General features: G+C 35.1%; 1 protein-coding gene across 1 annotated transcript; it reads left to right on the top strand.

Moving 5' to 3' along the window:
• Nucleotides 1-249: 249 nt before the first annotated feature.
• Nucleotides 250-2,145, top strand: LOC147760349 (uncharacterized). The gene is made up of 3 exons (XM_086994374.1): nucleotides 250-561; nucleotides 1,113-1,167; nucleotides 1,644-2,145. Exons 1-3 carry the CDS (start codon nucleotides 494-496, stop codon nucleotides 1,845-1,847), a joined length of 327 nt encoding a protein of 108 aa, XP_086850500.1. The 5' UTR covers nucleotides 250-493; the 3' UTR covers nucleotides 1,848-2,145.
• Nucleotides 2,146-21,823: the final 19,678 nt, after the last annotated feature.

The following is a 21,823-nucleotide window of genomic DNA, read 5'->3' as shown; positions in this document are numbered from 1 at the left end:
TCAGTCCAAACCCAGAAAAATTTACCAATTGCGTCACTCCTGTTTGTAGTACGCCAAAACTCATTGGTATAATATGGCCGCACTATGGGATTTAAGCGAACAAACCGGTTCTTGGGATTAGAAAGGGTGCTGTTGATTTGTTTTGTTCTCTCCGCCGTTATTTTCAGCTGACAGTTCGAATGGACCAAAATGTCCAGGCAGTCCACGTTTGTGGTAACGTCATCAGCCTTTGTTTTGGGAAAGTTGAATTTAAAGGGACAAAAAATAGGATTAAAAACGCCTTTTTAGTGCATGGATTGCTTCCTTTTTAACTTATCTGAGAACAATTGCTATGGGTAAAGCAAAAAATGGCAGGTAAATGGCCTTAATCAATATCGAAAAAAAGAATCATATTCACCGTCCACTTTCGAACCCCGGGCGTCAGCCATCTTGACATAGTTTGAAATAACGCGGCTTCTCGACTCAGAAACGAGATGTAAACAATGCAGCCAGCATGTCTCACTCGACTGCGAAGGTGAGCGTGGGCGAGAAGAAGAGGAATTGTTCACAAAATCTTTGCAGGTAAGCGAGTTATAGTCACTATATGTGCTTTAAAATGGGAAGGTGGCAGTGGAAATAAAAATATCTAGCAGTGGAAGTTTAAAAGCGTAGATAACTGCTACATTTCCTCGGATAACACGCAGTCCCCAAACCACTCGCACTGCGTACTACTACTGTAGTTACATGAAGCGTGGTAGTGCACTTTGCCCCTGAGGTAAATAGTTCTGTAAACCAGGAGGAATACCGTTTTCTGCTCAATGTGGTCATCTACCAGTACTTGCAGACGAACCTCACACCATATTCCCGCAGGGGAATCCCATGAGATATACAATGTAACTCGAGTACTGTACTAGTTGGGATAGAGGGTGTTCTTTGTACAACACGTAACTCATTTGTAAATTAATTAATATTGTCAGATAAGATAAGATAAGAGTTTATTTAGCCAATTATTAAAATCGGAAATCATTTTAATTTTGGAGCAATATAAAGAGTAAAATAATAGAATAATACAATAAATAAATATGAATATGATTATAAGTAATGAATATGATTACAAGGAATGAATTTTTTAGCCTTTCAGAGGAGGAACTGGTTGCTACACCCCTTCAAGCACGAAGGAGAGAACAGGTATGTTAATAATTTTAGCAATACACCAGGTAACAGTGGCGGATCCAGGATTATTTGAAGTTGGGGGAGGGGGTCCGCGGATGCAAAGCTGACCCTCTAGTTGCCGTGGGGTTCTGGGCCCGCTTAAATTTTTTGCTATTTTAGAGGGCGAATAGTGCCATTTGGTATGGTTTAGTACTATCGATTAGCTTGTCAAAATTCTAATTGCAAATGGGAAATATTAGTGTGATTTTTTTTTTACATCAGTTCTTTAAAACCATGTGTGATTATGTTATTTCTTCTTGTGGCCTTTATGATCTAATGCAGCTATAGCTATTTAAATTTAATTATTTTGTGCCATCTTCTTTATCAAAAGCTGGTTATCATGTAGTGATCATGCCCTCTAATTTGTTGATTTTTGTTTAAGAATAGTGCGGATTTGATTAAATCAATAGGTTTTTTCTCATTAATCATTTTATGTAATTTTACCATTACAGTGCCTCAAGTTATATCTGGAAAACTCATACCAGGAAGCACTCCAATCTAACAATACTGCTTCACTTCAATGTCGGTGTGACAAGTTGTGCAAAAGACTGCTACAAAAAATGTGTAATAATGACCACATAATCCACCACCTTTTACCAAAACTGAGTGAACACTTTTATATTATAATGCCCACGTATTTTAAGTGCCAAGACTGAGATCACCGAGAGCCTCAAGGACTTTTATTTTCTGGGCATTGTCAACTCTTCAATAATTTAAAAAATTTGCCAAATACATCCAAAGATTCAATTCTCATGCAATTCCTGAAAACTTTTTTAAAATATATTTTAATGTCGAACATGTTTTTCTAAGAACTAGCCCTTTAGTAAATTAACAACGTACTTTCCAACTGTTATTATTATTAACATATTGTTATGTACAAAGCATAAGCTGCAGTATCAATGTAGCATTAACTGGGTAGAGATTATGAATGAAATAAAAGTTTAAATATTGAAACATCTTTTATTTATATTTGGTAAAAATACAAGAATAAAGTTTGCTACATAAGTTTGGAATTTGGCCAAATCATCTTTATTATTACCTGTCACATGTAATGAATAAGACATACACAGATTTTGTAAGCTAGAATGCATAATTATTTTCATACTCATTAACGCTTTCTTCATAAATAAGCCTTCCATTCAAGCATTCACAAACTTTCACATTGTGCAGTACACATTATAGTATGGTAACATTTTTGAGAGACTTATTAACAGCCGGGCTATCATGTTAAGAGTCTGATGTACATGCAGACCCATGAGGATTGCAGATCAACAAATTATCCCCCTCTCTGTCAGTGTATTGACTCATGTGAGCTGACACAATAATATCCATGCAAAGGGATATGTGTCACGAGAAAGGACTAACCCCACTTACACAAATATAAAATTGTTTCATCAGAAGATATTCACACATACCTTTCCAAGATGTGCAGGGAATAAATAGAAAGGTATAAATATTTCTTTAAAAAATACAGGCATGGCTTCCCTGCATGAATTCTAAATAATGGCTGAGTGGAGAATTGAATACAGGCACAAGTGTTCACTCAAACCATTTTTGTAGGTCTTAAAAGAAATGACATGCAGTCACTTGCCAAATACAGAATTTTATGCTGTAACAAAGTCACAAAACTGCAACTGGTGATCTTACAAAATCTGACAACACACTGGTTTAAAATCAAGTTGAAGTCACAATATGCCACCAGTACCATATTCCATAATACATTTGATGTCATCTAGATTTAAGAAGTAAATGCTGGACCAAAATGGTTTATTCTCAATATCAGGCATATGACTTAGTTTTGGGAGGAAAGACCACCTTGATTTCCAATCTGTCTGCATTATAGCATACATGTCAGTGCTAGATGGTTTGAAGTCAGCAGATTATGCTTTGTCACATTGGCAAGATGAGTTCACTGAATATATCCTGTAAGCAGCACTCGAAAGTCAGGAAAAGTCTCTCACTATCCAACTCGTCCCCGCTTTAGACCCTCAAGAAAAGTTCCTCTTTTTTTGGTGGAGAGCCATGGAGTTCCTCTTCCATGTAAAAAACTCTTCTTCAGGACATCATACTGGCAGTTGCTCATAACCTTAAGGTCTAAACAAGGCAGCAAAGCTGTCAAATGTACAGACAAAAAACAGAAAATAATGATGCAAAATAGGTCATTTTGCCAATTTTGATGCAATAATAAATAATGCTTATAATAGCACTGTTAGTCAACACTGAATTTTAATCATGCACAACAGGTAACATGGTCAATAACAGGAGCTGACCCAGAGATATTTTCTGACAGTATTCCAAAGTATCTTTGTTGATCCATCCTCTATTTTGATGATCTTCCAACAGAAAAAAAAATAAATATCAGTCAATATAAACTTAAAAATCCGAACGTCTTCCGGAAGCTGACCCAGAAGATGGTCTCAATCCATCCCTTCAATAAGATTACAGTATCAGGACCATGAGAGACCAAAGTCACATGATGAAAGTCTCAATATTTGAAAAATGATGACAGTGCATAAAATAATATTACATAATGCTTGAAAACATAAATAACATACAACTGCTTATGTGGAAATACAGAAAATGTGCAGAGCTTCAGGCGGTTAAATATCCCAAATGCAAGTGTTTGAGAAAAAAGTTATTAAGGAAAATAAACAAAACTAGAAAAGCACTCCGAGAGTGCAGACCTCTGCCCAGGCAGCAATTGTTGATTATATATATATATATATATATATATATATATATATATATAAATTACCTGCATAATTTACCTCCATAATTATCACTGCTTCCTTATTATTAATCTAGCAGAGAGCTTAACCTTTGGGAGTTTACAGGGAGATATCAACAAGTGTGCTTTATGTAATCTCATTTAATGACCTATTAATAATCAATTAGGCAAATTACTTTATAACTCAGAGCTTAGCTAAGTGATACCCAAGGGAAATTTACAGACTGACCCTCTCAAAGACCCTTCAGGCCCATAAGTCACATCTTAAGAAAATCACAAAACAATAATGCACAAAATAGGAGACTACCAATTCTGATGAAATGATACATTATGTTTAACTGCAACATCATATTTTAATTATGCACAGCAGGTAACACTGACCAAAGTGAAAGCATAAGGCTTCAGGCCCATCAGAGTTCAAGTTTATACTTAGAAAGTGCCAGAATAAAAAAATGAAAATTTCACACAAAATTGCATAAATTCAATAATAAACGATAACCCAATTGACCTAGCTTTCTAATTTTAACTGCATGCCAATCCTAAAAATCATTCTCATAAGTTAAAAATAATAATAAGTAACACAGTTTTCTTTTCATAATGTTTGCAGTAGCAGTGCAAAAAGATTATTGTAAATTTTGATGTAACATTGCATAATAAATTATAGAATAATTATCACCAATTTTTGATTATTGATTACAAATAGCATGGACATGTAGAAAATTTGATTACCATTCGGCTTCATGTCCATGGGAGCTCCGAGTCCCACAATGAATATGCCAAAAAGTTAATGAATATTTCACTCAAATGTATAACTTCCAGAAAAAAGAAGCTAATTAGACTGCTTTTCCAACTCAGGCTGCATTTTAGTACAGTGTTTCTTTTTTTAAGGTTTGACAGTCATAAGTAACACGGTTTTCCCATCATGGTCATCATGGCAGCAGCACCAAAAATTGTGTTTTCTTCTATTTTGAAGCAACATTACATAATGCTTAACAGCATATATGACCATCAATTTTTATTTAATAGAATATTAGTATAAGGCATATTCAGAAAATGTGACAAGCAAAGGTCTTCAGGATCATGGAACTTCAAAGTCATACATTGAAAATGCCAATATGTGAAAAATTAAATTTTCACAAAAAAACTGCTTAACTACCAGAAAAATTTATCAAACAGACTGCATTGCCTACTGAAGCTGTATTTTAGTCCCATGTTTCTATCCTGTAAGTTTGAGAACAGTTAGTGACATGATTTTCCTTAAATGGTCATCATGGAAGCAGTGCCCAAAATGGGGGTTTCTTCAAATTTTGATGCAATATTACATAATGTTTAACAGCTTAATGACCATCAATTTTTAATTATAAAATATTTGTATCACAGATATTCAGAAAATGTGACTAGCAAAGGTCTTCAGGCCCATGGAACTTCAAAGTCACGCCTTGATAATGCCAAAATGTAAACAAGACAGCACTGTTCTGAAATGGGTTTATTTCCATTTTTAACACTTTTTTAACATAAAACAAAATAAACATTTTACTGCCATTTTTATATGTCCAACTAAGAAAATTGATGAGATGGGAAAAGTATCAATAGAACAGTGTTAAATGTCCAATTTCCTCCATTCTGAGATTCTGAACATAGTGGATGATTGAATCTGAAAAACTGCAATGATATGAGTTTATTTCCATTTTTGACACTTTATTACAAAATACATGATAACAAGTTTACCATGTTTTTTACATAATCAACTAACAATGTTGTAAAGATGCAGGAAATATCAAACAAACACTTTTAGGCATCTTATTAATTAAATAATGAGACTGTTAACATGCCTAATAATTGAATCTGAGGAAATGTGAAAAAACAGTATAACTTCTTAAGTAATGGCCCGATTATGCTTATTTTCGAACTCAACCTGCGTTTTAGTAAGATTGACCACTCCTGTGAGTATAATTACAATTGGCCAATCCGTTTTTCTTATATTGTGTTATCAGTGTTGCATTTATATTGAAAATAGTGAAAAAACAGCATAAATTACCTAAAAGTGACCCGATCATGCTGATTTTCGAACTTGACCTGCGTATTATGAATATTCATCAGTTCTGTAAGTTTCAAGTCAAAAGGTAAAATGGTTTTCCACTTATCGTGTTATCGGTGCTGCATATATGCTGAAAAAAGTGAAAAAACAGCATAAATTCCCTTAAAGTGACCCGATCATGCTGATTTTCGAACTTGACCTGCGTATTATGAATATTCATCAGTTCTGTAAGTTTCAAGTCAAAAGGTAAAATGGTTTTCCACTTATCGTGTTATCGGTGCTGCATACATGCTGAAAAAAGTGAAAAAACAGCATAAATTCCCTAAAAGTGACCCGATCATGCTGATTTTCGAACTTGACCTGCGTATTATGAATATTCATCAGTTCTGTAAGTTTCAAGTCAAAAGGTAAAATGGTTTTCCACTTATTGTGTTATCGGTAAAAGTGCACGGCGACGGCGACGACAGTGACGACGGCGACGACAGACGCAGATGATGGCTATATGTACAGACACATCTGTGTCTGTACATAAAAAGGAGACAAATTGTCTTTAGAATATAAAATCAAAATACTACTCAAAGATATTTTCAATTATAGTTGACATGCCATTTAACATCGAGTTAAACTTAGATACAATAACAGCTTCTGCACATTCATCTTCTGCATCTTGGTCATACGTCTTAATTACTGTGGTTTGCCCAGATGTTAGAGGCACAAGAAATGTGCCCTCGGTAAGTCAAAAAATTCGCCCCGGTCATTGTAATGTACATGTAATGAGACTAGTATCACCCACCATGTCCATTTCTATTTAATCTTTCTTTGCTCTATAAACTAACCCAAACCCTGTCAGAGTCGACATATGAGCAACACTTGCAATTTCTGTCATAGATACCACTCATATTAGTTACAATTTCATGGCATATTTTGACAGACGAGCCTGACAATCGTTAGGAAATACAACGATCACACGTAAATAAACATTAATCTCTGTGCTTAATAAATATTTTCACTGGTGTCTTATCTCAAACAGTATTGTAAATGGTACTCACAAACCCAGTAAATACTTCGCGGCCAGGCGATCCTGCGTACAGTAGCCTTGGCCACCCAAGCAGGTTTTCATCTGCCTTATTCCTCGCCGGTGTTTATTGTTTGCCTGTCGCACATTTGCTGATACACTGTTTTACGCATTTTCTCTGGTGTTGATTTTTGTGAAGGGTATTTCCTTTTTCTTTTTATCTTTCTTCCCTTCTTCGATGGAGTCTCCTGTGCCATCTTGTCTTTTCCCGGCAGCTTGAACTGGTTTTAACTAGGTCGCAATACGAGAATCTCGCGATATCCGGAAGTCTAAAGAGTTCGAGTGTGAAAATGGAGGTGGTTGTTGGTAAGCCTCCGCTTAAGCGGAGGTTTTCTTTTTATTGTATTTTCCAAAAATGTTACAGAGCGATGGCGAGTGCCGGGAATGATAGATTAAAGGTTGGTAAATCGCGGAAAAGTAGTGTTACCTCGGGATAAATCAATTTTGGCGCGAAAATCCTCTTTTGTGTCCTTTTAAATAAAATAAGAATGAAAAACATCAGTAATCCAATTGTTTCCATTTCCCTCTGGTTGATTTCAGGGTCTGTAAAAAGGGGCAAATATATATATATATATATATATATATATATATATATATATATATATATATATATATATATATATATATATTTTTTTTTTTTTTTTTTTTTTTTTTTTTCACCTTTTTTTTTCTATTGAAACATGACATCAACTTGATTTATCATAAATCGCGATTTGCATAAAAATCCTGAAGTATAGGTTACTTGACATGTATAATCAAACATATAAATGTCTTTCCTAAGAACCGTATCCTTTACCCGTATATTTTACAAGCCCGGTAAATCACCCCAAATAGAACAGTTATAACAATAACACGCTAGTATATATACTATAATGAATATTAAAGAAAAAGTTTGCTGATTAATCACAATTCGGCGTATTGACAAGCGAATAGCATTACGCTCCACCAAATACAATAATAGAACGTACACAAAGGAATACAAAATTGCCCTGTGAAAAATTTAGCATTTGATCAATAGGTGTTTTAGGGGCACAGAATGGACTTAAAGAATGAAAGAAAACACGTATTGTTTACTGACTTGACACGATATTGAAACTACGCTTTCGTTATAGATTGATATGTCTGGGCTCCGCCCCTTTTCCTGGAAGAAATACCAAATACATTGTGCTATGCGAGTATCAAAACAACTCAGTATGGTTGAATTAATTCACAATGAAAAAGAATTTACAATAAATGAGTAACTTTAATATTGGAACTTACGTTAGCAACTGAAAAACAATTCCGTCACAAACTGAGACCTTCCATACACATAGTTCCCATTCACATTCTTGTAGATGACACAAAGTTGGTCTTTATTTAAGACCAAGATTCCAATTTTTTGTAGATTTAAAATAAATACAGGTACCACGAGACCCTTATTCACATTTTTCATAGCAATAAAATTAAAGACTAGCTGAAATGGTCAGTGCTATGATAAGATATATTTTATTTTAACCAGAACACTACAGGGGAGATTTGCTGTCAATTACAGTAGAGAATTCGAAGAAACCTTCAAAGCAGCGGCATTGACTGCGATAGACATCTAAACGGTGTATATCTAAAATGGATTAAAAAATGCGACAAACATGTATCCGATAGGATTTCGCAACGAAAATACGTTAATGATATATAAAATAAGGAGGCATTTTGGCTGCTTCAATACAATGCGGCGCTTGATATATGAGAATAGCCTTACACTCCATCGAATAGAATAATAGAACGTACTGGTATTCAAAGGAAATATAAACTCGACCTTTAGAAAATGTTGACAGTTGATCAGTAGCAGCTCTAGGCGCCCAATATGTGCTTTAAGAATAAAAGAAATACAGGGATTGTTTACTGACTTGACACGATGTTGAAACTACGTTTTCATTAATGATTGATATGTCTGGGCTCCGCCCCTTTTCCTGGAAGAAATACCAAAGATATTGTGCTGTACGAGTATCAAAACAACTCAGTAGGATTGAATTAATTCACAATGTAAAAGCATTTACAATAAATGAGAACGATGAGTAACTTTGATATTTGGAAAGTACATTAATTACTGAATAAACAATTCCGTCTCAAACTGGTACCTTTGATATACAAACAGTTCTTATTCAAATTTTACAAGATTACTAAAAAAATTCACTCATGCACAATAGAATTTCATTATGGGCAAACAATCCTTAATTTGCAGGGGATTGTGCAAGATGCTCACTAGTTGGTTACAGAAAATAAAAACATGGGGTGCATTCCCAGAGATTAATATCGATCCAGAGATTTAGACTTAGATCGACCTAACTCCCTGGGGGTTCACGCTAAATTGCAGTCAGCCGAGCGCGCACCATAGTTAATAAGCCCCTTACAGCTTTTAGTAGGCGGGACAGACATAATTAAGCCGGCTAAGTAATCTAGTGACAATCCCCACAGGGATAGATCGATCTAAAATCGATGGGAATGGGGTCATAGAGTTACTGATGAAAGATATTCCCGTTTGTTATACAGCCATCAATCAACACAAAGATTTCACACAACAGTTAACCTCCTCATAGTTTCATTGAATCATCATCAGAAGAAATATTTTTATGGCATTTTTATGTAAATATATACAAATGGTCAAATACACTCAAATAGGCCAGTAAACGAGCCAATCTTCAAATTGTGACACTTTTTTATCGTCTGATTCCGGTCAGTTGAAGGCTCAATATAACCCACATCCTCCCATGGCAAAGTCGCTTTTGGACAAAATCCAAAATGGTCGTCATTGGATGGGGTGGATCACCAACATACTCATATCTTGGTAAACGATAGTCACAGAAACATATTTTAAATATTAACTACAATGTCTTTGGGACATTTTCAAATGTCATATACTGCACATACTGCATATACTGTAAACAACCCATTCAAAACCAATTGAAATATTACTTTTATCTTCACTTCTTGGTTAGGGAACCTCATTGTCTTTTACATAGTCTCGATTTCTCGGACTGGAGTCTTTCAACGACGCTATAGACTATTTTTTGCTACCGCCCTTGTAGTCAGTCCATAAGGCCTGATCGGGAAATACATTTAGAAATGAACTTGATATTCCATTTTGCGACTGTGAAATATTGTGGGTCTTATTAACTCTAAAGTCCAAAACTAATTATAAGCGGGTATTCACATTTCTTGCCAATATGTCATGATTTAAAGATTAAGACTGGGATTTTTTTGCTTTTAATGTGGTGAGTTGTCCAGACAATTGGAGTTGTCAAATTGAAGCCTTCTCTCTTGTGACCTTGACCGTCAGTACCACATGGAATCTAGGAGAGCACGAGTGAGAACAGTTCAGAAGTTGAATCGGTTCCGTCAAATACACCAACGTCAAAATAGCCTTATTACCGACAACATGCCATCCTATCGTTACGTGGTTTAGAGATGCTGTACTTGAATTATATTGAGGTCCTGAATTTTTTACGGTCCCAACAACAGTGTGTAGTCAGCGCTTTAATCTTCACCGTTATGTACTTCTTCATTATTTGGTGAGGCATGCGAGCTGAAACCGTCTATAATCTGAGCTTTGATCTGAGAATGTTTAAGATACTTCAGACCACGTGACGAGTAGTCTTTAATAAAGTATCTTTAATACATTGTACTTTTCTCTTAAATCGTGGAAAATATTATATATTACATAAAGCACTGCTAAAACCTACATAACGTAGGGCAATGCAACCCGTAATTTCAAGCCGCACCAGCTAACTCACATCTAATTAGATAAAGTAATTTTGTAAACATACTCAATACACAGAAGAAAAATTGTTTTGGTATCAAGAAACCACACAAACACCAGTTAATATTTCATATACTTTGCACCTTTTTAACCAATAAGACAGAGCTACGAAACGCAGTAAACCGCACAGAACAACATAACCTGGGGAGGACAGTTTTACTTGTTGATATTCCCAATGGTCCACATAGCATTATCAATTTATTTGCCAGCTGAACGTTCCATTAATACGTTAAGAGTGTCGCAAATAAGGTCTACAGAGCCCGTGACGCGTCTGTTCGGTCATGTCAATGCTTTGACCTTGACTTTAGAAAGGCGAATACACACAAAGTGAGCCCTAAAGCACGTTTCGTTTCGTTAGTATTTGAGTAAATAACCCACATCAATTATTTGGTTTGAACTCGTTTGTTTATTTTCATTTAATATTCCAACGCCTGTTTTTTTTTTTTTTTTTTTTTTTTTTTTTTTTTTTTTTTTTTTGTCAGTGTAAAATGCCTGCAAAGTGTTGACATCTTGTTTCTATAGAATTTTTGTTGATAAGGAATGTTCACATTCCTTTGAGCTAGCCTGCTCTACAATTTCCTTTAGAAATAGGCAAAATTAATGAAAAAAATACGGTAAACAGTAGACAGGATCTGTCTCTCACTTTGCGACCTGAAACGTGCAAAAATGCCCAGAGAAGTTTTTTATGTCCTTACCCTTGCCAATTTTTATATTCGAATAACAAATGTCTGTGCTCCTTGTCCATCCATACAGCCAAATATTTGCATAAATAAGCGGCTAATAGTGTATCCGAAGAGGTTTAAGCAACGATAATAAGCTTGAATAATATTTGGCTGTTTCGATGTCATGCTGCGAATGACAAGTGTAAAGCTTTACGCTCCATCGAATAGAATAATAGAACGTACACAAAGGAAATACAAACTTGATCCGTAGAAAATGTTGGCAATTGATCTTTAGAAGTTTTAGGTGCCTAAATGCACTTTACGAACAAATATGAAAGAGAGTTTGTTTATTTTTTCGACATGCTATTTAAGGTGTCTGGCTTGGTTTTTATTAATGATCGATTTATCTGGGCTCCGCCCCTTTTCCTGGAAGAAATGCAAAAGACATCGCGCTCAATGAACATGAAAACAACATATTGGAATTGAAATAATTTCTTTAAATTGTTTAATTTAGTCTCATTATATACAGTTATGTACTTACAATAGAAAAGAACTATGTGTAACTCTGATATAGGAACGTTAGCAACTGGGACCTTTCATATTCATAGTTTTCATTCTTATTTATAGTGTGTGACTCAAAACATACACTCATTTACAATACACGTTCAAAAACAATCCTAAATTTCCAATAGAAATTGTGCAAGATGCTTACTAGTTGGTCACAAAAACGCCGATACAAACAAATGTAAACCATTCCTGTTTATAAAACAATTATTGTCATTAAACACATAGATTTCACGCAGCATTTTACTTCGTCATTGATAAGAACCATCAGAAGAAAAGTGCCATCTTTATATGAATATATGGCGTATACATACAGTCTTATATATACTATAACTATAGTACAAACATAGTGACATTAGGCAAAACATCTCAGACTATGCCATAAATCTGTTCTATATATATAGTTTTCATTCTTATATATACAATGTAACATATATTTCTGTATTTCTAACATATGTAACCTAACTCCTGACCAGAGCCAAGTCTCTCACAGTATCAACTAACTACTACTGATACTACCAATTTCGTTGACAGCTTGATACTGGAAAACAGGTTGAGAGGGAAAAGAGAGGAGAAATGCTTTTGAAGTGTTTATAGATGGGAAATTAAACAGGGGGGAGTAAACGATGTCAGTATTCTCACTCTGGTTGAAGACCAGCCCATCGACTGTGGTGTTAACATGTTGCTTCTGCTACTGCCATTCCGCCAAGGACGAAGGATGAATAAAGATCATGATGATAAATATATGCACTAAATTACGAAAAAGGGAACATATATGTACAAACGTAACTGGGATTTTTCGCGCCAAATCTAATTTTTCTTGAGATAAAGACAATGTTCTCCTGCACAAAAATGATGGCTCAAACCCTTCGTGTTCATCTCAGAAAAAGATATCGACATCAGGTAAATTCAATTTAGGGTCTTTATCTTTTTTATTGTCTAAATTGCGGAAGACGTAAGCTGCAGTATAAATTGAAGTACAAAATAATATTATCTATGTTCACATTATTCCTATGACTGAGTTACCATGCCTAGATCGATCCATCTGGATCGGTCTAATTCCCTGGGGAGTCTCACTAAATTGATATCAATTTAACCGGCTCAAATGTCTGTCACGCTTAGCGAATCAGCTAGGGGGTAAAGATAATTACCCCCTAACAGCTTTACTGGGCGTGAGAGACATTTAAGCCGGCGAAGTTGACAGCAATTTAGTGAGACTTCCCAGGGACTTAGATCGATCTAGATATCTGTGGGAATGGCCCTTATAAGACACCTTTAGTATGATGACATAAAGTAATCAGTTAAAGCATCACATTAATGGGCAGTTCTTGGATCGGGAATCTCATTTTTTTTAATATACCTTTTTACTATATCTCTGACTGCAACCTCCCAGCTGCGCTTCAGACTATCTTTGCTAGCCTCCGTGTTAACAAAACCCAACACAAGCCTAGGAATTGACACAGTAATGAGAGAGGCTACCCCCTGACCGATAATTTCTAATTCCCAAAATTTATGGAAATCCATCAACGTAAACATGAAAAAGAACGCCATAACCACTGCAGCTATTGAGCTGATGAGTGCTTTTGCCATTTCAATATTGCGAGGAAGTAACAGTGTATAAATGAACGTCCACAGGTGTTTAGGAATACTTTCCCAACCCTTTTCATCTGCTTCGTATAAGAGGATGTATATTTCATTGCCTTGCTGTAGAGTAAGTGGCTGTTTGCTGTCGATACCTAGTACATTTTTAGTATCAAATTTTTTCTCCTCATCACTACCTACATGCAATGCCGCAGTTGAGGAATTTGAGGGTACTGGGGTTGTCGATTGAATACATTTGGTAGACAGTGGCTTTCCAGAATCAGCACTTGTCCCTTCACCGTTATGTGGCTGCTCAGCCTTTGGTGTGGTATTCGAGTCTGAACTGCCTGTGTTCTGAATGTTGCTTTGAATAAGTAGAGTAAGTGGCTGTTTGCTGTCGATACCTAGTACATTTTTAGTATCAAAGTTTTTCTCCTCATCACCACCTACATGCAATGCCGCAGTTGAGGCATTTGAGGGTACTGGGGTTGTCGATTGAATATTTTTGGTAGACAGTGGCTTTCCAGAATCAGCACTTGTCCCTTCACCGTTATGTGGCTGATCAGCCTTTGGTGTGGTATTCGAGTCTGAACTGACTGTGTTCTGAACGCTGCTTTGAATAAGTTTAATGTATCTCGGACCACTTGCTGAGCATTCTTTAAATGCAACCATTTTCAACACACGGTACTTTTCTTGTAAATCGTGGAAAGGATGCCAGACGTAATAAAGCACTGATAAACCTAACATAACGTACGGCAATATGATGTCGTAGTTCAAAATGACACCAGCTAGAGCTGTGGTGACAACTGAAACCCAGTACCATGAAGACCAAACGCAAATGACTAATATATATGAAATCCAGATGATAACAAGTATTATGTGTATGAATAAGCAACAGCCTGGTTTTGTTGTCAGTAGAATCCCCTCAAACACGACACAAATTAAAGGTGACGTACAAAGTAAGATAAAAAACAGCCCTATAGTGATTCTCCAAAAAAAACATATGATGCACCATAAAATGGAACAGCACCTATTTTCACATTTCAAAAGAGTTCCTGGCGAACCTACTATCAATTTCATTGCCTCTATCCAGTTCCTTCTCAAATTATTTTCAAGTGAAATATAATGACCAAAATAGCTTTCAATTGTACAGTCGATCTTGCGATCAGTCAGCTGATGAAATAATACCAACCTAAGAAAGTTAGTTTTATAATTCGCAATTTTGTTGATTCTCTTCTTATATTTTTCAAATTGGCTTATCGATTGTTGCACCAAATATCCCGTTACTAAAAATTCAATTATAAAAAGGCAAGGCAAAAGAGGAATAGACACTTTTGGATCTGAAAGATGAGTTTCAGTGTGATCCTGATGGAAAAAGAGGATCGTGCATATCACGTACACAAAAGGCAAATTGACTAGTAGGTAGATTAAAATAACTACGAAAAAGGCATAAATTCGGTTATATAACGAGAACAAATTGCCAAGAGGTGTCTTTGCTGTTGGATAATTGATCTCGAACTTTGTCATATTATCACGCAATTGTTCAGAAAATCGAGCAGTAAGTGGCTCTGGAAATAAAGAGACAAAGAACGATGGTAAAAAATAAAAATATATGGAAATGACAATAATTTTTAAAATGGTGAAATTGACAAGCCTACCTTCTTCTAACGAAAAACTTAAATTTGAAACATTAGACACATTTGAACACTGGTAACTACTTGTCTCAAGTGTATCATAGCAAAAAATACTGTCCTGCAGGCGATGTTGTGTATGAGAAATTTCATGAACTGTGTCAATAAACAGTGATGCTAAGGTGCAGAATTGTTCTGTCACGTTTAAGGTAACCCAACATCCGTGTTGTACCTCGTGTAAGTCAACGTTAATTTTCTTTACACCTGGTGAAAGAGTCCACAATGACATTTCCACGAAATTGTAGTCTAAGGACAGGAATCGTCGCCCAATGTCTCCATCAGCCCAAACCCAGAAATATTTCCCAATTTCGTCATTTCTGTTCTTAGCACGCCAGAACTCATCACTGTAATATGGTCGGACTATGGGGTTCAAGCGAACAAATCGGGTTTGGGCATCTGAAAGAGTGCTGTTAATTTGTTGTGTACTCTTCGTCGTTATTTTCAACTCACAGCTCGAATTAATCAAAATGTTCAGGCAGTTCACATCTGGGGTAACATCCCCAGCCTGTATTTTGGGAAAGTTTAATAGAAATACGAGGAAAATAAAAAACATTGGCAATCCTTTTTTTTCCATCACGCTCTGAGTAATATCCAGATCTGTAAGAAAGTGTAAACATTTTTTCTATTTAAAATGACATCAAATATGATTTATCATAAACTGCAATATGCATCAAAATCCTAGAGTATAGGCCACTTAACATATATAATTAAACATAAACATGTCTTTCGTAAGAGTACATTTTACAAAACGATGGCAAATCACCCTAATTCGGCAGTTATTATTATAGCCTTTCAAAAATGTCCACATACCGTTACCAATTTTGTCGTCAGCTGAACAGTTTCACAGGTGCGTTAGTGATGTCACAAAAACTTGAGCGTCTGTTCGGTAATGCCGGTGCTTTCACTTCAACTTCCAGAAGGCGAGTTACCACAAGTGAGCCCAACAGTGCGTTACGTTAATACCTGAGTTAATAACCCAGCGCTTCGCTTGTTAAAACTCCACATGGCGTTGAGGTTTTATTTTTATTCACGATTCTAACACCTTGTTTCTTTTTCACATTGATGAATCACTGCATAGTGTTGATATATGGTTTCTATAGAATGTTTTGTTGCAAGATAATGTTCACGTCGCTATGAACTGGCTTGTATTTCAGCATTTTTGAGAAATTGGCTTGCATTACAGCATTCTTGAGAAATCGGCTTGTATTACAGCATTCTTGAGAGGTACTGTAAAAGAAATGAAAAACACACGACAAGCAGTAGGCGGGACCCTCAGCTGAAACCAGCTCAGGTTATATATACATTTTGTGTACCTTTGTGTGTGTGCGCACGCGCAAGCCAGAATGTTAGTGGACGCACTGTACAGAGTCACTGCGCACCAACACCCATCTGGACTTTATGAAATGAGAAACGGACAGACCTTATAAACAGATTAAATGTTTAATAACTCGAGCCTCAGCTTTGTGGGCCATTGTTAAATACAAAAAAAAAACATTAATGAAATCTGCTGCACAGGGAAGGGCCATTTTCTTCTCTAACCCGTGCCAAATATTATGTTCGAATGGCGGAAAATAACCTAGCTCATTTTCCACCCTGTGGATCCAGAATAAACCGGTATATCAGACCACATACCCGTTTTCAAGGTGTGTGTCAGATCGCATTACAGAGTATCATACCCCATCCTATAGGAAATCCTATAGGATCCTATAGGAAATCCTATAGGATCCTATAGGAAATCTTATAGGATCCTATAGGAAATCCTATAGGAAATCTTATAGGAAATCCTATAGGATCCTATAGGAAATCTTATAGGAACCTATAGAAATTCATATTAACTGCTTTGAATATTTTTACAGCTTTTTATATATTGTTGGATCTTTGGCAAAATTGGTAATAGGCACTGGTCCCTCAAAACAAAAGAAAATATCATGTTTACATTCTTTATTCAATATGTATAAATGTATGTACATATTCCACAGTATGGTTTGCAACCAGCTTACTAGAGAATTCTTTTATAGATTTTTGCAAATTTAATGGTGTTGCTACTGCTTTTTAATTATAAGTTCTATAAGTTATCACAAGTATCCAATATGTCTTGTCAAGCTGTGGCGTCACTGTCTTTTTCTTGTGTGAGTTCGAACTCCTGCCAGAATGAGTGGCTAAAACCTCCCTTGGCCAGACCGTGTCCATTGTCAGCATACTGCTTTAGTCACTTAATAATTGAAGTCTTTTGCACATTGTTCAACTTTACTGTGATAAGTCTTTTGCACATTGTTCAACTTTACTGTGATGGCCTTCTTAACCTCCGTCTGAGTTGTGTTGAACCATTTGCGGATGTATTCTGAAAGATAGACATTGTGAATTTCAATTAATTGCACATGTCTACAAAAATGCAAAATGATGAAGGAAAAATTTTCTAATGAGATCAATAATATTCATTGCACCAATTCTATTTTGAGCAATCCATAGCCTTTATTACTTAACTGAATTTTTTTCAAAGACAAGGTATTAAAGCTGGATAATTTGTAAAAAAAAATATGAAGAACATGAACATATTTCATAGGACCAAGTCCACAGGAACAATCAGAAATGAATTTTAAAATGCAGACATTTGCAGTGGAGAAAACTCTACTCTGGTTAAATATGCAATTGGGCCATTACAGAGCTGCCAGGGCCAAAAAATTCCCAAAAACTATAAGGAAAACTCATTTCCGAGGGTAAACAGTAATTCCCTATTCTCACCAGTCTTTGCTTGACCTAAATCATCAGTCCAAACCACAAAAAAGCAATCCCCAAGTTAAAATTTATAGCTTTTGTGTAAGCAAAATGGTCAGATTTTCACAATGCACATTTCATTTCCATTATGTATAGGTTAGCAAAAAATATTTTTAAACAAACTATGGTGTTTACCTCACATTAAGGGTTGAAAAAAATTAAAGGGAAAGAAAACTTGGCAAATAAACGATCCTGAAGAACGTGTGAGGTAATGAAATTTGCCCTGACAGCCCCTCTAACATGTTAATTGTATGTTATTTATTAGCATGGGTCTTCCTCAGTTATATATCATGATGGTCCCTTGGAGGCAGTTGTGGATAACATTAAATAGATAATTTTTAATAAATCACAAACCAAAAGTTAAATGAAATGTAATTTTTTTTAGATTCAACTGCATTTAAAGAAATATGAACAATTAGAAATATGAACAGTTTTATAAGAAATAAAGAGACTAAACAATGATTGCATTATGTATCCTTGTTTCTTCATTATAAATTATAACTTGTTTAATGCATATATATATATATGATGTTTACAAGGTACACTACAAATTAGATCAATTAATTATCTCATTTTCAATTTGATTAGATGCCCAAATGATCCAATGCATTACTGTAATACATACCTTCCTCAATCCGATTTTTCTACACTCTGGACCCTTCCACTATGTTCCTGAATTTAAACTGTCTTGATAGCTGTATACTCATTTGCTGCTTGTCTCATAACAAAAGCTTCAGGAGTAGTGACCTAATAATAGGTGCCAGGCTAACAAAAGAAATTCACAGTTGTTGAATCTGTGGTTATGGCTGGTGGAGTAGGGCATTCTCTAGCTAACATCAGTTGACTGTTAAACCTTACAAGTGATTGAGCATGGTTTATAATAAAATGTATCTTTATATTATTTTAATTTGTCCCCGTTTCCCATCCTTTATGAGGGACAGTACTATACCCATAATGTTCACTTATACTTTTCCATTATATTTTATATATTAGGCATGATTGCACTTTCACTTTTTAAAACAGCCAAGGTCAAGTAAAATCCGATTAGATAAGGTTGACGTGCAATATAATAGAAGAAATATGAAGTAAGTGAATATGATCACACAAAAAGTAAAAATACATTATATACTGATATTAAGACCAGTTTCATTATTTTTCATTCAACCCGGCTTTATAAAAAATCACTATATGAATTAGCATAGGATTTCCTATAGGTTCCTATAGAAATTCCTATAAGATTTCCTATAGGATCTTATAGGAATTTTTGTAATGGTCTGAAAATATATTAAAAATTATATACTGATATTTAGACCAGTTTCATCATTTTTCATATAACCTGGCCTTATAAAAATTCCCTATATGAATTAGCATAGGATTTCCTATAGGTTCCTATAGAAATTCCTATAAGATTTTCTATAGGATCCTATAGGAATTTTTTGTAATGTTCTGAAGATATATTAAAAATCAAAATCATATACTGATATTTAAACCAGTTTCATTATTTTTCATTCAACCCGGCCTTATAAAAATTCCTGTATGAATTAGCATAGGATTTCCTATAGGTTCCTATAGAAATTCCTATAAGATTTCCTATAGGATCTTATAGGAATTTTTGTAATATTCTGAACATAAATTAAAAATCAAAATCATATACTGATATTTAAACCAGATTCATTATTTTTCATTCAACCCGGCCTTATAAAAATTCCCTATATGAATTAGCATAGGGTTTTCTATAGGTTCCAATAGAAATTCCTATAAGATTCCCTATAGGTTCCTATAGAAATTCCTATAAGATTTCCTATAGGATCCTATAGGAATTTTTGTAATGGTCTGAACATAAATTTTTAAAAATAATTTCAGCTTCAATGATTTGGTACAAAAACATGCCTAATGATAAAATATTTCTCCATAAAAGATTATTTTACAAATGATCAATTTTTCAAGATTTCTTTAAAATAGAAATTAAAGAATTTCTATAGAATCCTATAGAAGACTATAAGATTGTGCATTATAAACAATAAAAAGCATTTTTGCTTTAACAGTGATATATAATTGACAATTCCACTGATAAAATTGACCTATATCAAATATCTTTTGTTTAGAATGATATTTGTTTATAAGATATGTATTTTTCTCAAGATTTTAACTTACAACAATTTCCTATAGGATCCTATAGGAAATTTTCCCCCAAGCGCAGCCTACTAATAGTAGGCGTAACTAGGCATACGCACGGATGCACTGTGCGTACAATTTTTTGGCCAACCATGATATTATTTTATATAAATTTAGTGTATTTTTCACGAAATATAAAAGAAAATCCTCTGCTTATTAAAGTCACCTGTATGCACATATCCTCTGTATCAACTGTATAGGCACAATTGTTCTGACCCCCCCTCCCCCCGCCTTGCCAACTGAGGTAAACAATGCCTGTAACAAGTCCTATCTTAATCGTCCATCTAACTGGAACTTCCTTTACCTCTTAATATTGGAGGGTTCAGTGGCCCTCAACTCTTCTGTACCCTCTTTCTTGAGAATATCGAACGCATTCTCGCTGGCAATATTTATCTCAGGTAAAAATCTGCCTGAGTGTAATTTTCAAAGAGCAGCTCCCGCAACCCTGGGGGCACTAGATAAAATCTGGACACCAGGTTTAAGAAGGAGCTAGAGAAACAAAGGAAGAATTTTTCCTGCAAAGCTTCAAAGAATTTTGGCACGGACTTGACCCAGCTTACCCCTCCAAACTAACAGGGTGACATGGGAAATTTTTACAAACAAATAATTAAACTTAGATGTATCAGAGCTCTGTCGTGTCGTACAATTGGTTGTTCTTGGGAGCCATGCATCCACATGTAAGGTGAATGAAACCTTATGTTAGTTCAACTCAGAGGTGGATCCAGGATTTTTTGAAGGGGGTTCCACATATGCGAAGCTAGCCTCCTTTTAAATAAATATACCGTTCTGGGTAATAAGAATATTGAAACGTTTTTTAATTGCGAGAATATTTCTGACTAAATGATGATTTTATTATTAATGGAAATTAAGCTGCGATGTGTGGTACATATGCTATAATTACGCTGTCCTTCATCTCTTGCATTAGTCTACATTTTGCTGGGAATTTTAAAAATCTGTGCGTATGGGGGGGGGGGGGTAGGATTATTCTGTATGTACAGTCTCATGTTACAATTACTTACTTTACCTCTGTTCCAGATAGCAATCATTGTCAAGTTGTGTCCATTAAAATCTGATCGACAGGTACGGTGTACGTTTTTAAATAAAATAAATATATGTATAACTTCAACCCTCACGGTTGCAATATCTCAATAAAGTTTATTATTATTATTATTATTATTATTATTATTATTATTATCACTTTAAAGGAAGAGGCCCGATTTTCTGAGTCCAAGGAAAGCTCTTTATCAGGTAAATAAACCAGTTTCCAGAATAGAGAAAAGTAAATTGCTTTGGAAGTAAAAGGATTTTAAAATAGCAACGGTACCAAGTGTTATATTGGATAATGACTCTAAAAGAGGTTATCTGGGATATCCATCCTTCTTCTGCACAAAAATGAATTCTTGAGTTATTTGAAACATTTAAATTTTTGTACTTATTACTACTCACCACGAACGACAACCAGTATTCCGCCGTTTCTGGCATATAATAAAAGGGGAAATCAATCGACAAGCGGTAGACGGGACTTCATACAATGTCTTTAGCTGAAAAAG

This window comes from Lingula anatina, chromosome 8, assembly GCF_051362555.1.
Source record: "Lingula anatina isolate TDL-2025a chromosome 8, LinAna3.0, whole genome shotgun sequence".
NCBI lineage: Eukaryota > Metazoa > Brachiopoda > Lingulata > Lingulida > Lingulidae > Lingula > Lingula anatina.
This window is presented reverse-complemented; position numbering and strand designations above follow the sequence as displayed.